The sequence below is a fragment of the Saccopteryx leptura genome, chromosome 3 (assembly GCF_036850995.1).
Source record: "Saccopteryx leptura isolate mSacLep1 chromosome 3, mSacLep1_pri_phased_curated, whole genome shotgun sequence".
In the NCBI taxonomy this organism is placed as follows: domain Eukaryota; kingdom Metazoa; phylum Chordata; class Mammalia; order Chiroptera; family Emballonuridae; genus Saccopteryx; species Saccopteryx leptura.
In genome coordinates this window covers 198,126,014-198,142,294 of record NC_089505.1, presented here as the reverse complement: position 1 = coordinate 198,142,294, position 16,281 = coordinate 198,126,014, and the positions used below count along the sequence as shown (strand labels likewise).

At 39.5% G+C, this 16,281-nt stretch overlaps 1 protein-coding gene across 1 annotated transcript in view; it reads left to right on the top strand.

Annotated features, from left to right (window-relative positions):
* MBOAT1 (membrane bound O-acyltransferase domain containing 1) overlaps nucleotides 1-15,775 on the top strand; it is a 121,439-nt gene extending 105,664 nt beyond the window's left edge. The window contains 1 exon segment of the mRNA XM_066377139.1: nucleotides 13,941-15,775. Within this exon segment, the coding sequence (XP_066233236.1) occupies nucleotides 13,941-14,061 (121 nt within the window). The 3' untranslated portion in view covers nucleotides 14,062-15,775.
* Nucleotides 15,776-16,281: the final 506 nt, after the last annotated feature.

Here is a 16,281-nt window from a genome sequence, read left to right as displayed (position 1 = left end):
GGCCAATATACCTTTATTTATTCTCTGTTTGGATGACCGATCTACAGCCGTCAGCGGTGTATTGAGGTCTCCAAGTATGATTGTATTTTTGTCAGTTTTTGTTTTAAGGTCAATAAGTTGCTGTCTTATATATTTTGGTGCTCCTTGGTTTGGTGCATATATATTAAGAATTGTTATGTCTTCTTGATTCAGCATCTCCTTAATCATTATGAAATGGCCATTTTTGTCTCTGAGTACTTTTGCTGTCTTGTAGTCAGCATTATCAGATATGAGTATTGCTACGCCTGTTTTTTTTTTGGATGTTATTTGCTTGGAGTATTGTTTTCCAGCCTTTCACTTTGAATTTGTTTTTATCCTTGTTGCTTAGATGTGTTTCTTGTAGGTAGCATACAGTTGGATTTTCTATTTGTTTGGGTTTTTTTTGTATTTTTCTGAAGCTGGAAACAGAGAGAGACAGTCAGACAGATTCCCGCATGCGCCTGACCGGGATCCACCTGGCACGCCCACCAGGGGCGATGCTCTGCCCACCAGGGGGCAATGCTCTGCCCCTCCGGGGGCATCACTTTGCCGCGACCAGAGCCACTCTAGCACCTGTGGCAGAGGCCAAGGAGCCATCCCCACCGCCCGGGCCATCTTTTCTCCAATGGAGCCTTGGCTGCGGGAGGGGAAGAGAGAGACAGAGGAAGGAGGGGGGTGGAGAAGCAAATGGACGCTTCTCCTATGTGCCCTGGACAGGAATCGAACCCGGGTCCCCTGCACGCCAGGCTGACGCTCTACCGCTGAGCCAACCGGCCAGGGCCAGATTTTCTGTTTTAATCCATTGTGCTACTCTGTGTCTTTTTATTGGTGAGTTTAATCCATTTACATTTAGTGTAATTATTGACACTTGTGGGTTCCCTATTGCCATTTTATAAATTGCTTTCTGTTAGTTTTGTATCTTGTTTGATTCTTCTTTTTTGTTTTTGTTTGTTTGTATTCCATACTTCTTTCCTCTGTTGCTACCTTTTTTAAGTCATGTGCTTCTGTGGTGGTTTTTTTCAAGTGTGGCTACCATTAAGTAATGAAAAGGGTACTTACCATATTCATTGTAGTACCCTATCTTATCAGTGTTTCTGCACTTCATCATTCTTTGCTACTGTTAATCTCCGTCCTCTCCCTTTTTTTTTGCTTTTGTTGTCACAGTTTAAATTTGTTTTTTTTTGTGTTCTTGGTGGAGCTTTTACTTGTGGTTTTGTTTTGTTCTGTTATTTTAATCTGGTTGGAAAACCCTCTTCAGTATTTCCTGGAGAGGGGGTTTTCTGATGATGAATTCCCTCATCTTTTCTGTATTTGTGAATGTTTTTATTTCTTCTTCGTACTTGAAGGATAGCTTTGATGGGTATAGTATTCTTGGCTGAAAGTTCCTCTCTTTCAGGGCTTTAAATTTTGGGGTCCACTCTCTTCTAGATTGTAAAGTTTCTTCTGAGAAATCTAATGATAATCTAATAGGCCTTCCTTTATATGTTGTATTTTTCTTTTCCCTGGCTGCCTTGAGAATTTTTTGTCATTGGTTTGTGCCATTTTCATTATGATGTGCCTTGGAGTAGGTTTGTTATGGTAAAGAAAACTTGGTGTTCTGTTTGCTTCTTGAATTTGAGGCTTTAGTTCTTTCCACAGGCTTGGCAAATTCTCATCTAGTATTTGTTTGAATATATTCTTTATTCCATTTTCTCTCTCTTCTCCCTCTGATATACCTATTATTTTTGTGTTATTCTGTTTGATGGAGTCAGACAATTCCTGTACGGCTTTGTCATTTTTAAAAATTTTTGAATCTCTTCTCTCTGTTGTGCCTCAAGTTGTCTTCTGTGTCACTAATCCTACCTTTTATGGCTTGTTCTATTAGCTAAGCTTGTTACCTCGTTTTTTATTTCATGAATTGAGTTTTTCATCTCCCTTTGATTTGTTTTTATAGTTTCAATTTTCTTAGTGATATATTCTTTGTGTTTGTTGAGCTGTTTTCTGAGCTCCCTAAATTGCCTTTCTGTATTTTCTTGTATATCTGAGTATTTTTAGGACTTCTATTTTAAATTCTGTCATTTATCTCCAAGGTTTCCAATATATTAAATTTTTTCTTCATAGACTTTTCCACATCTATCTGTGTTACTTCTCTATCTTTTGTATCCATGATATTCAATTTTATTTTTCTTAATGGCATCTGAGGGTGGTCTTGTTGATAGCACTAATGAGTATTAATAAAGAATAAAAAGTAAAAAAAAAGAAGTAAAAAAAATGGAAAAAAATTTGGAAAAAAACCCCAATAATAGTTTATTATCCCCCCCTTTTCTTTCTTCTCTTCCCCTCCTTTCCCCTCCTCCTTAGGAAAATATTGTGATGAACTGTGAATTATATTATGCTAAATGGAACAAAAACTGCTTATAACGGAGAGGAAGTGTTCAAGGGTCAAAAAAGGAAGTAGGGACCGACAAAATGCAAAAAAGGAAAATATTTGGGTCAAGCATAAAATTATTTGCTTGTAAGTGATGGTCGACTAAGAGTATAATGAGAAGGATAAGAGGGAAACAGGAAAAAGGAAAAAAAAATATTGTATTAAGTGGAGCAAAGACTAAATAGAATGGAGATCCTGGGTTGGGAGGAAGGCTAATGAGTTAAAAAGCGAAGTATAAAGCACCCTAAATGCCACAAAAAAAACCACTTGAGTCCCAAATTAAATAATTTGTTTGTGATTGAGGATTGAATGAGAGGAAAAGTAAAAGGAGAAAAGAAGAAACTAATAGAAAGGGAGAAATAAGGAAAAGGGGAAAAGGAAAGGAAGAAAAAAGAAAAAAAACAAAAAGAGAGAGAGAGAGGAGAGTTAAGGGTTTTGGAGTGTAACCCTCATGGAGAGTAAGGAAGGAGAAAAGAAATACAATGTAACACTTATGGGTAGTGTAGTTTAAGAAAAGAGAAGAATAAGAGGGCAGAGAATAAAAGGACCAAGGGGGAGGAAATAGAAATAATAATAATAAAGGCAAGAAGATGAAAGAAACAAAAAAATAGTGGAACAAGTTATAAAGTCTGTGGATTTTTCTTGATTTTGAGAGGTTAACTTCTTCTTCCTTTTTCTTTCCTCTCCCTCTTCCTGGTTGGTGACTCTGTACCCCAGGTCTGCCCCTGTGGCATGCTTAGGTAGGGATTTGCAATTGATGAGACTCTGCAGCAATGTCATATATTTGGCTTCAGTCTCCTTGGTAGTCAAGGCTTGTTAGCGTTTGCAGGCTCCGACAATGAGAGAGTCCGTTTTCCCAGAGCCTCTCTCCTAGTCTCCCCTTCCTGAATTAGCAGTCTCATAATCCAGCTATGAGGCTGCCGCTGCCTCTGCATGGGGAGTAAGAGGCTCAAAGAGCTGGCAAATCCCCCCTCCATCCCCACTCAATGCAGGGCTCTGGGTAAGGCTCTGGCAGTCAGAGCCGCCAGCATAATCAGGCGGGGCTGGAAGCCAGTTGCTCTCTAGGTGACTTTCTATGAGCCTCCAGGCCTGTTCAGCATGCCTAGCACTCTGTGGGACCACTCTCCCCAGGCTTTTTGCACTTTGTAACCTGTTTTGGCTGGGAAGAAGATGCCCTAGTCACTGCCTGCAGTACAGGAGGTCTTAACATCTGCCAAGTCCTTCTTTTTAACATATATCCCTGAGTATGAAAGCTCTGCCAATTAGAAGTTGCCCCCACCCCTTTAGCAAGAGGCACTAAAATATATCACGCTTCTTGTCTTGGATCACTGAACTGAGAGAGATCTTGTCATTAAGAGCCGCGTAGGTCAGTTGGGAGGTGAGCAGACTGGGTTAAGCTAATTTCAGCGATTGGATCCCCCTATCTGTTCCAGAAAGGACTGCAAGCTGCCCGCGCGCCCCTCCCCCGACGCTTGTTAGCTTGATTGGCTGGGTGAGGCGCCCCGCCCTCCTAGAGAAGCTCGGGCATAGGGAAGTTTGCTTTGGCGCAGTCCCTGAGCGCCACTGGCAGCTGCTGCTTGTGGCACGCGCGCGGGTGGTTGCTAGCATGGGCTCATTCACCACAGGTACACTCTTTCCTCGGCTTGAACGAACGTCCGTGCCACAGCCTAGCTTCCTCCACGCCCTTAGGCCCCCCCCCCCCCAGTTCGAAGTGAAAGCCTTTGCTCAGGTTAGTGAGGAAGGCAGAGTGTTTCTTTGTCCGACTTATTTCCTTCAGGGTTGAATATATATTTAGTCAATTTTTCGCTCGATCCTACCTTCACCTTCAGTGTGTGGAACTTCCATATGCTCCAAGGATAGATTTTTCTATCTCTGGTTGATTAACTTGTTGAAATTTTGGGGAGATTTGTCAGTCGCGCTCCTCACGGCGCCATTTCTCTGACGTCATCTTCAGTGTATAACTTTTAAATGCAGTGGGAAAGAAAAAATTTTGTAGGACTCACTTTATTGAAATATTCGCTGTATTACAGTGGTCCAGACTGAACTTGCAATGTGTCTGAGGTATGCTTATATATACAATTTAAATTCTTTATCTAGATCAACTCTAATGTTTAATAGAAGTTTCTACAATGACAGAAATGCCGTCCAATACGTTAACCACATGTCCATTGAGCATTTGAAATCTGGCTAGCGTGACGGAGGAACTTAAATGTCAATTGTATCTAATTTTAACTGATTTGAATTTTAGCAGCTACCTATTGCCAACAGCTATTATAGATTGTGTCTCAAAAGTGTTTTCATAATCTCTTAAGAGAATCACGGAATTTCTTTTAAGACATTAAAGCTGTGTGGTCTTTTAGTGGAGGTGGGTCTGGTTGCATTCCAGATCTTTTCCTCTCTCTGGGATAATTTCAATCACTGGCAATGAAACACAGCTGCATGCATATCCATTTCTCAGTATGTCCTTCACTGTTTAACATTTCAGTTTCGGATGTGTTTCATTTTTGTCTTACCAGTTTTCAATCTATAGTGACTTCAAAACTTAGCTTTAAATTTCTCAGTCTAACTTGTTTCTTTCTTTTTTAAAAATTTTTTTTATGCTGCAACTAAGAGTTGAGGCTTCTTTTTTTTTTATAAGACTTTATTCATTTTAGAGAGGAGGAGGAGGAGGAGGAGGAGGAGAGAGAGAGAGAGAGAGAGAGAGAGAGAGAGAGAGAAGAAGGAGAAGGAGGAGAAGAAGAAGAAGAAGAAGAAAGAAGAAGAAGAAGAGAGGAGCAGGAAGCATCAACTCCCATATATGCCTTGACCAGGTAATCCCAGGGTTTTGAACCGGCGACCTTAGCATTCCAGGTCGACACTTTATCCACTGCGCCACCACAGGTCAGGCCTAACTTGTTTCTATAACTTGTAAATGGGCCCCAAGTAAATGCTTAAATGTCTAGTAGTCCCTGTTTATTTACAAGGCATACATTCTAATACCCCACGTGGATTCCTGAAACTGTGGCAAACACCGAACTCTGTATATTCTACGATTTTTCCTAAACATAATTACTTCTTCATCTAAAAAAAGCACTTTACAGCTTTTCTTAGGCATATCAGAATTGCCAGCATCATTACTCTTGTGCATCAGTGCCTTTATTAAGTGTAATTAGGGTTCCATGAGTACAAGTACTGCAATACTGTGACAGTTAATCTGATAACTAAGAGGGCTACTAACAGGTGGGGAGTGTCTGCAGCCTGCAGACGCTGGACCAAGGGATGCGTCACATCCCAGGCAGGATGGAGTGGGATGGTACAAGATTTCATTGCACTGCTCAGAACTATGTGTAATTTAAAACTTATGAATTTTTCCATGGACTATTTCTGGGCCACTGCTGACTACAGGTAGCTGAAGCTGTGGATAAGGAGGGGGACTACTGTGTTATGAAAGAGCCTGTCTTAGTCCACTGGGGCTGCTAGGACTAAATCCTTAGACCCGTGACCTAAACACAGACACTGATTTCTCACAGCTGGTGAGGGTGCTCTTCCTGGCTTGCAGAAGGCTGTCTTCTCACTGTGCCCTCATATGGAAGAGGGAGAGAGAGAATGAGGGGTAGAGAGAGGGTCACGGAGGAAGACAGAAGAGCAGAGAAAGATGTAGAGAAACAGGCAGTGAGAGAGGAGAGATAGCAAGAAAGAACAAAGGGACACTGAAGAAGAGACAAAAACCAAAATAGATTGAGAAAGAGAGAGACGGAGCTTGCAAATACTGTGGTTTTGTTCTTTTTTTTCTTCAAATAAGGGCACTAACCCTGTCATGGGGGTCCTAGTCTAATAGCTTCATTTAAATGAAATTACCTCCCAAAGGCCATTTCTCTGAATACCCTCACAGTGGGAGTTAAGGCTTCGCAATGAATTTTGGGGGGACATAAACAGTCCATAGAAGAACCTTTACATGAAGCAGTTTTATAAAGCAAATTCTTGTACAACTAGATAACACTTAAAAAAAAATTCCAAGTGTAAGAATGTTAGAATTTGTGTAGAAATTTTTATAGATTGTAAACTCCTTGAGTGTAGGAATAATGCCCTATTTATCCATGTATCGGGAATACTTAGTTCAAGTCCTAGCATGCCCAATAAATGTGAATTGAGCTTTTCCATAAAGAAGAAATTTTAAAATTTAAATAAATATTGAATGTTAGAAAAGGTTACTAAACCTTACTAGGGGACTGAAATTTTTTTATTACTAAAATATTTGGCTTTAATGTAATTGCTTCAGTGTACATTTGGTCACATATGAACAATTAAGGCAAGATGCAAGAATAAAGTGTATTTTAGGTGAACAGACTTTGAAAGCTAAAATTGCCTATAGCTAGGGTGTGCCTGTGAGAATCCTAGTTTACACTTGTTGAGCCAGCATGTTTAGAAATAGAGCCCTTTTTCACTCACATTAATTTCCTTGTTTAGACAGTACATTAGATTGTCTTCCTGTGGGTCTTCACCCATCTGCTATTAAAATATTGGTACTTCTCTGATGACTTGTGGTTAAGATGGCAGAGTAGGTAAACACAGTGTGCATCCCCTCCAGCGACTCCATCAAAATTACAACTAAATTGTAGAACAACAATCACTGAGAACCTCCTGAAGACTAGCTGAACCTCCTGAAGACTAGTCTTATAACTAAAGATATAAAATATCTATAATGTGACTGGTAGGAGGAGCAGAGATGTGGAAAGGCCAGGTCCTGCACCTACAGTGTGGCAATTAAGAATTGGAAGGGATATTTCAGTTGTGGAGGTCCTCCTGAGGAGTTAGGGGACTGGGACCATTCACCTAGGAAGAGAAGTCCCCATAACATCTGTGGGGATTGCATCTGAGTGAAACAGTGGGCTGCTAGAGCCCCGGGCACTCCTCTTGAGGGTCCCATGCATGGACTCACTCACTTATGAGCTCACCTACTCCTGCTTCCAGTGTGGGGACATACAGTGGAGGAGCTCGATTGGCTAGATTCATAGCTAACTTGACTCCTAAAGGAACTGGAAAGGAACAACGACCAAAGTAAATGGAAGAAAATAATAAAGATTTAGTGGAAATAAACAAAATAGGAACTAAATATCAGAATGAGAAGATCATTGAAACAAGCGCTGGTTTTTTGAAAAGAGAAACAAAATTATAGAACCTTTAGCCAGACTCATTAAGAAAAAAAAAGAAACAGAAAAAGGACCCAAATAAGAAAAGAGGAAAAGTGACAACCATACAAAGGGTTTTTTAAGGAAATAATACAAACAATTATTTGCAAACAAATTGGACAACCAGAAAGAAATGGGTAGATTCATAGAAACACATCATCTCCCAAGGCTGAATCTGGAAGAAACAGACTGATTACTAATAAAGAAATTGAATCAGGAATGAAAAAACTAACAAACAAAAGCTCTGGACCAGTTGGCTTCACAGGTGAATTGTTCCAAACATTCAAAGAAACATTAATGACTATCCTTCTCAAACTACATAAAATTTGAAAAGTAGGGAAGGCTCCCAAATTCTTTTATGAGGCCAGCTTTTACTCTGGTACCAAAAACAGACACTAACACGCACACATAATATTATATTATAACCTATAATATATATTATATTACTTATATAGTACAGTTATAAAGTGTTATATAATATGTAGTATATATACTAATATATAATATATACTAATATATATTATGTAACATATAACAATATCGCTCATGAATACAGATGCAAAAATGCTCAACAAAATATTAACAAACCAATTCAGCAGTACATTAAACATATTATACACAATAATCAAGTGGGATTTGGCTCCAAGATGCAAAGTTGGTTTAATAATGCAAATCAATTAATGTGATATATCACATGCACATAAGGGAAGATAAAAATCATATGATCATATCAATAGATGAAGAAAAAGCCATTAATAAAATATAGCATCCATTTATGATAAAAACTCAGCAAAGTGGGGATAGAAGGAACATACTTTAACACAGTGGTAGTCAACCTGGTCCCTACCTCCCACTAGTGGGCGTTCCAGCTTTCATGGTGGGCGGTAGCGGAGCAACCAAAGTATAAATAAAAAGATAGATTTAACTATAGTAAGTTGTTTTATAAAGATTTATTCTGCCAAACTTAGCGAAAATCCGACATAAAGTACTTGGTGAGTAATTATTATTATATGCTTTAACTTGCTGTAACTCTGCTTTATAGCTTTTATAAAGTAAAGTTACTTCCCTACTTTATAAATCACCATTACTGTGGAACCAGTGAGTGGTTAGAAAATTTTACTACTAACAGAGATACAAAAGTGGGCGGTAGGTATAAAAAGGTTGACTACCCCTGCTTTAACATAATAAAGGCTACCTATGGCAAATCCACAGCTAACATCATATACAAGAGTGAAAAGCTGAAAGCTTTTTTCTTTCAGATCAGGCACAAGACAAGTTTGCCCCCTTTTATCACTTTTATTCAGCATGGCATTGGAAGATCTAACCACAGCAATCAGGCAAGAAAAAAGAAACAAAATGTATCTGAATTGGAAAGGAAGAAGTAAAACTGTCATTATTTGCAGATGCCAATACCAATATATAGAGAACTCTAAAGATGCCACAAAAAACCTAGAACTGATATATGAATTTAGTAAAGCAGCAGGATACATTTTTATGCACCAATAATAAACTATTAGAGAAATTAAGAAAACCCATTTTTAATTGCATCAAAAAATAAAATATCTAGGAAAGCTCTAAGACAGGGGTCCCCAAACTACGGCCCACGGACCACATGCGGCCCCCTGAGGCCATTTATCCGGCCCCCACCGCACTCCAGAAGGGGCACCTCTTTCATTGGTGGTCAGTGAGAGGAGCATAGTCCCCATTGAAATACTGGTCAGTTTGTTGACTTAAATTTACTTGTTTGTTATTTTAAATATTGTATTTGTTCCCGTTTTGGTTTTTTACTTTAAAATAAGATATGTGCAGTGTGCATAGGGATTTGTTCATAGTTTTTTTTATAGTCCAGCCCTCCAATGGTCTGAGTGACAGTGAACTGGCCCCCTGTGTAAAAAGTTTGGGGACCCCTGCTCTAAGACATTGAAGAAGACACAAAAAATGGAAGAATATACTGTACTCGTACATAGGAAGAACAATCTTAAAATGTCACTACCATTCAAAACAGTTGACATATTTAATGCAATCTCTGTCATAACACCAATGGCATTTTTTTAAAGATTTTATTCATTTTAGAGAGAGTGAGAAAAGGGGGGAGGAGCAGGAAGCATCAACTCCCATATGTGCCTTGACCAGGGAAGCCCAGGGTTTTGAACCAGCGACCTCAGCATTCCAGGTCAATGCTGTATCTACTGTGCCACCACCAATGGCATTTTTCACAGAATAATTATAAAATTTATGTGGAACAACAGAAGACCCGAAGTGCCAAAGCAATACTGAGATATAAGAAGATGTTGGAGATGTCACACTACCTGATATCAAACTATACTTCAGGACTACATTATACAAAACAGCATGGTACTGGCATGAAAAAAGACACATAGATCAATGGAACAAAATACAGAGCCTAGAAATAACCCTATTCCCATATGGTCAATTAATCTATGACAAAGGAGGCCAGAACATACAATGCAGTAAAGACAGTCTGTTAAATAACTGGTATTGCATGATCAGATACATGCAAAAAAATGAAACGATCTCTTTCTTACACCATACACAGGAATAAACTGAAAATGGATAAAAAACTTAAATGTAAAATCTGAAACCATAAAAATCCTATAAGAAAATATAGGCAGTAAACTCTGACATAGCTCTTAGCAATATTTGTTTTGGAGATGTCTCCTTGGGCAAAGAAAACAAAAGAAAAAATAGGCCCTGGCCAGTTGGCTCAAGCAGCAGAGTGTCAGTCTGGCGTATGGAAGTCCTAGGTTCAATTCCTGGCCAGGGCACACAGGAGAAGCACTCATCTGCTTCTCCACCCTTCCCCCTTTCCTTTCTTTCTATCTCTCTCTGCCCCTCCCACAGCTAAGACTCCATTGGAGCAAAGTTGGCCCGAGCACTGAGGGTTGAGCATCACCCCCTGATGGGCTTGCCAGGTGGATCCTGGTTGGGTGCATGCAGGAGTCTGTCTGCCCCCCCTCACTTCAGAAAAATACAAAAAAAAATAGAAAAAAAAAACAAAAGAAAAAATATAGGACTACATCAAACAGCAAAATGGAAAGACAACCTACTGAATGGGAGAAGATAACTCACCAGTGATATTCAAAAAGGGTATTGAAAATACGTAAGGAATTGATACAACAGCAAAAAGAAAAATTTTTTCAATGAAAAAGATGGGCAGAGGACCTCAATAGACATTTTTCCAAAGAGGACATATACATTGATGGCCAATAGACATATGAAAAGATAATCAGCATCACTGATCATCAGGGAAATGCAAATAAAATCACAATGAGACAACCTCTCACGCTTGTCAGAATGGCTATCATCAATAAATGAAAAACTAGTGTTGGCAAGAATATGGAGAAAAGGGGAACCCTCCTGCACTGATATTGGGAAGACAGATTGGTTCAGCCACTGTGGAAAACAGTATAGTGGTTCTTCAAAAAAATTAAAAATAGAACTATCATATGACCTAGCAATTCCACTTCTGGGTATCTGAAGAAATTGAGAACAGTATTTGAAAAGATACCTGCACCCCTATGTTCATTTCAGCATCATTTATAATAGCCTAGGACAGCTTCAAATTCCAGCTCCCACCTTTTTCTCCCACCTCCTTTAATCAGGCATTGTTCTTTTATTGCCTGAAATGTCTTACATTGCATTGCTTTAAAAAAATTACCACCTGAAAGATACATTATGAGAAAATGATAAAGAAAAATGTAAAGATGACAGATAAAATCCTGCTATTCTCTCTAAATATAGCTGCTGTGATTATTCAGTGCTCCCTCCCACACATACACTTGAAGACGTTCTTTTCCGATACTGAACTGAATGTTTTCTCATTTGAGGGTTTTTTTGTGTGTGAGAGAGACAGAGAGAGGGACAGATAGAGACAGGAAGGGAGAGAAATGAGAAGCATCAATTCTTCGTTGCAGCACCTTCGTAGCTTAGTTGTTCATTGATTGCTTCCTCATATGTGCCTTGATGGTGGGGAGGGGGGGCTACAGCAGGGCAAGTGACTCCTTGCTCAAGCCAGCGACCTTGGGGTCATGTCTGTGATCCCACGCTCAAGCTGGTGAGCCTGCGCTCAGGCCGTGACCTCGGTGTTTTGAACCTGGGTCCTCCATGTCCTATTCTGATGCTCTATCCACTGTGCCACCACCTAGTCAGGCTTACTTGTGATTTTACATTAATACTTCAAGATGCTTTTTTTCTTTTCAATAAACTACTAAATCAGTAAAATAAACAAAAAGAGATACCATGTATGAAGAACACAGAGTTTCTAAGAATAAAACTTTCACTGATTTAAGAACAAAGTAATTGATCTTTTCTCACCATGCTCAAATATTAGAAGTTGTGTCACTGTGGACCAGAACGGTGTCTGAAGAAAAGGGCTCTGAAATGGAACTCACTTAAGTTAGGGAGATGTGTGTCTTAGTTGTTGACTCGTATCAGAGTTGGTTTGGTTGGTTCTGGAGAGGACTATGGCAAAGTGTGCATACATTCAGCACCGGCCACTGTGGCCAGTGTGTATAGTTCATGGGAATGTCTGAGCATCATGATATGAATCAAGGAAGCCACAACCATGGACCGGGAGCCATGGGCATCTGTGGCCTGAGCTGGGACCTGGACCAGCAGTGATGTCAGTGCAGGGTCAACGGGCACTCGGGTCTCTGCTCAGCAGCAGCATCAAAATCAAGAGCAGTCAGAGGCCACATGTAGTATTTGGAACAAAAAGTGTTTGTCTTTCAACTGAATTTGTTTCTGCAATTCTCTAACAATTTTGGAGGGAAGCTTGTAGAAGCTGCCTTCATGCCTGCATTCACAACCCCTTCCTCAGCCTTCAGAGTCCATCACTTTATAGTCCAGAATAATATCTGCATTTTTAAGATCCTGAACTTGATCCATCTGCAAAGTCCCTTATGGCAAATAAGTTAGTATATTCAAAGGTTCTAAGGCTTAGTGTGTGGGTATCTTTAAAGGGGCATTATCCAGGTTACCACATGTTTGTATAGTGGCTGGTAAAATTTTAAGAGTAACAACAAGAATAAAAGTTCAGCGAATATCAAAAAAATTACTGTTACTCCTGTATTTGTTTTATTTTCCATTCCCAAGGGAAGTGGCGGTGAATTTGCCTTTTTGTAAATCCTAATTTAATACTTTTGTACATTGTAAATAGTAAACCCTTATTGAAAGAATTGAAGATATATTCACTTCTGTTAGAGCTCTTGGCTATTCTGTAGACATCTTCAGGGAAGTTTAGGGGATATGTGAATTATCTGATTCTAATGTGCCTGACCTTTTGATCACAGATGATGAGGAATGATACATAAATCAACAGTGGGGGTTTCCTACCCTTTTAATATTACCATATTTCCCCATGTATAAGACACACCTTTTTCCGAAAAATTAGGGGTCTAAAAACTGGGTGTGTCTTATACAGTGGTTGTAGATTTTTTTTACTTGCATTTCCCGCTTTTTCACGCTTGTTATTGCACTCATTGTTGAATACACTGATTCAACATCAGAATGATGAATACAACTTTGAGTTCAATAACTTTATATAATACATTTTTTTTTCAAATTTCAGGCCCTGATATTAAGGTGCATCTTATACATGGGAGCGTCTTATACATGGAGAAATACAGTATTTTCCTTTGATCTTCAAAAAGCATTGGAGAATGTAGAAGTTCAACTTTTCCAAACTTATATAGAACAGTTGAACAAATGCACCTAGTTTTAATGTCTTGCATTTATTGATATGCATAGTATTTGAGTGTCTACATTGTGCCGAGTACCACGCTTATGCAATAAAAGTCTACAGCCTCAGAAGCGAAACTTGTTTCTTATTAGTTTGGATGAAAGTTATTTATAGAGTTATGAAGTTTTCAAAACTTGGATTTTTCTGGCTCCTAATACACCCAAGAGGAACCTTCTACACTCGAGCACATTTGCACAAATGTCAATTGCATTTGTGTGTGGGAATCATGGTATAGTGTTTGAATTTGGTCCTTTGCATCTTTATACTTTGAATATCGGGGTGTTCTGGCATTTGTGGGGTTCTCTTAATTTGATTACATTGACAAGTACATCGTGCCACGTGTCTATTCACAGACAGGTGGCTGGGTTCTCTCTGCCTGGTTTTGTAGTTGTGGTCCATCTCTATCCTGATCCCTCATTGAAAGGGGTATCTGTGGGGTGGCTGAGACAAGCCTTAGTTCAGACCATCCTCTCCTCCTAAAGCAATGTCTTCTGTCTCCAGACTGCAGATGATGTAGCATGTTCATGTGACGTTTCCCACTTGTGTCCTTGTTTGAAATATAACTTGTGTATGTTTTTATTTCTAGGTCCATGTACTTTTATATACACATCATAAGTCTCCTGATAATAATATTTCTGCCAATCAGACCACAAGCTCCCATTCAAGGGCAGCTCCAGAACTCGGTTAATAAGAGAAAAACAGACTGATGTCTCTGGGAAAAGCTGGATATGGCAAACTGCAAAGCATTGGAAAGAGGAGATGAAAAGGCTCAAGCATTCTTCAGTGACTTAGAGGCAATGTTTACAATGCATTTTTTAAAAATAAAATTGCAGGGAGTAAATCCTTTTTGTACCTCTAAATCAGCCAGTTGAAATGTCCAGTTGAAATGTTTTAATATTTTATAGGACATTTGAGTGGTGCAGAGGTGTGTGGAGAAGGTACCAGAGTTGCAGAAAAGTCCGTCCTAGGCTGCTGGTTCTTTGCTCTTCTGGCATGCTTTCCAGCCACTGCTGTGTGGATGTGGGGACCAGACAGTGGCTCCGAAGTTAGGAGGTGATTGCTGAGAAGACTTGGCATCAGTTTCTGAACCTAAAATAGACTCACATATGGTTGTTCCACGGGAAGCCAAAAATCCTTTGACTTGTGATATTACTGCTTTGAACACAATAACTACACTCAGAAGACCATGGAGGAGCAGGGTCATGGAGGGTGTTTTCAGGGTACTGGAAACTGTACAAGCCAGGACTAACTGTGAACACTTGAATGGACTGATGGTTAGCCATGCTCTAAAGTCAACTGCTTTTCTTTTTCCAGGGATGTATCTCCTTTTTTTTTTTTTTCCTGAACTGAGCCAAGATTGTAAATCAGGCTCCTGTACACATATACCAGGAATCTAGGAGGGGCTGCTTTTCTACAGATGTTTTCCCACTTCATATGCACTATCTGCTTGCCTGTGATGGCCCTGAGAAAACACTCCAGAGTTCACACTGTTAAAGGCAATAGAATGTCTTCTAAAGAAAGAATTTTTTAAAAAAAGTAATTTAAAGTTATATTAGAAGTTTAGTAAGAAAATATTTTGCTCTTTTCTCCCCTGATTTTATAGAGGTATTAGTATTCATGGCCATGCCTGACCAGGCGGTGGTGCAGTGCATGGAGCATCGGACTGGGATGCAGAGGACGCAGGTTCGAGACCCCGAGGTTGCCAGCTTGAGCATGGGCTCATCTGGTTTGAGCAAAGCTCACCAGCTTGGACCCAAGGTTGCTGGCTTGAACAAGGGGTTACTCGGTCTGCTGTGGCCCCACGGTCAAGGCACATATGAGAAAGCAATCAATGAACAACTAAGGTGTCACAAAAAAAACTGATAATTGATGCTTTTCATCTTTCTCTGTTCCTGTCTGTTCCTATCTATCCCTCTCTCCGACTCTCTGTCTCTGAAAAAAAAAAATTCATGGCCATGAGGGGTTTTCATTTTTCCAGTTTCAGAGCTGATTAAATCTGACTCTATTAGTTCAGTTATCACATTGGAAAGCTAAAACTAAAAGTTTCCTATCTTTGTTATGAATATGCTGTGGGTCCTTCTGGGGATTTCTGTTGGGTAATACTCTACATGGGAGAAAGAAACATGGTATTAAATGCGATGGAAAGTAATAATAATGATAATAAATTATATGCTACAGTGCCCTCAATCAAATGCCTTGGGAGCAGAAAATTTGATCAAATCAGATGGTTAAAAATTAGTTTCCTATTGAATAAAAACTCTTTCTATGTAAAGGAAATACTTCTGAACAGAAGAAGTGCTTTTTGTTTATATCAGTAGAGATAATATTCTGAAGTGTGTGTGTGTGTCTTAACAAACGTGCAGAAACAAGGTTTTACTTGTTGAAAATTTGAGCACTATAAAATGTTCAGTTTGTCCTCTGTGTCAGGCACTTGGTGTTTTGTTTTTGTTTGTTTGTTTTTTTGGTGTGATTTCGGTCTTCATTCCCAACTTTGCAGGTCACGTACTCCCATTTTACAGATGAGGAAACAGAAGCAGGGAGATGTTTGCTAACTGCCTTCATGGGCACAGAGTTGGTGGTAGAGCTGAGATCTGAATCCATGGCTGTCCCAAGAAAGCGGCAGGCTGCTATAGGTGTCTGGCTGGGGCTCCTCTTAGATCAATAAAATGGGAAACAGAGTACTTGCCCCTTAAAGAGTTTCCACTGCCTTGTTACTAGGGGAGAGTACCAAAACCTGAACTATTTCTTATGTGAAATAGTGGCAATTAAGAAGTGGCACATTGGGCTGTTAATTACTCTACCAGAGTTCAAAACAGTGGTTCTAAGAATGCTCAATAAACTTAGGGGAAGAATTGATGAACTTCATGAGAATTTCAACAAGGCAACTGAAAACACTGGAAAAATGTACTCAGACCTGAAGAATTCAA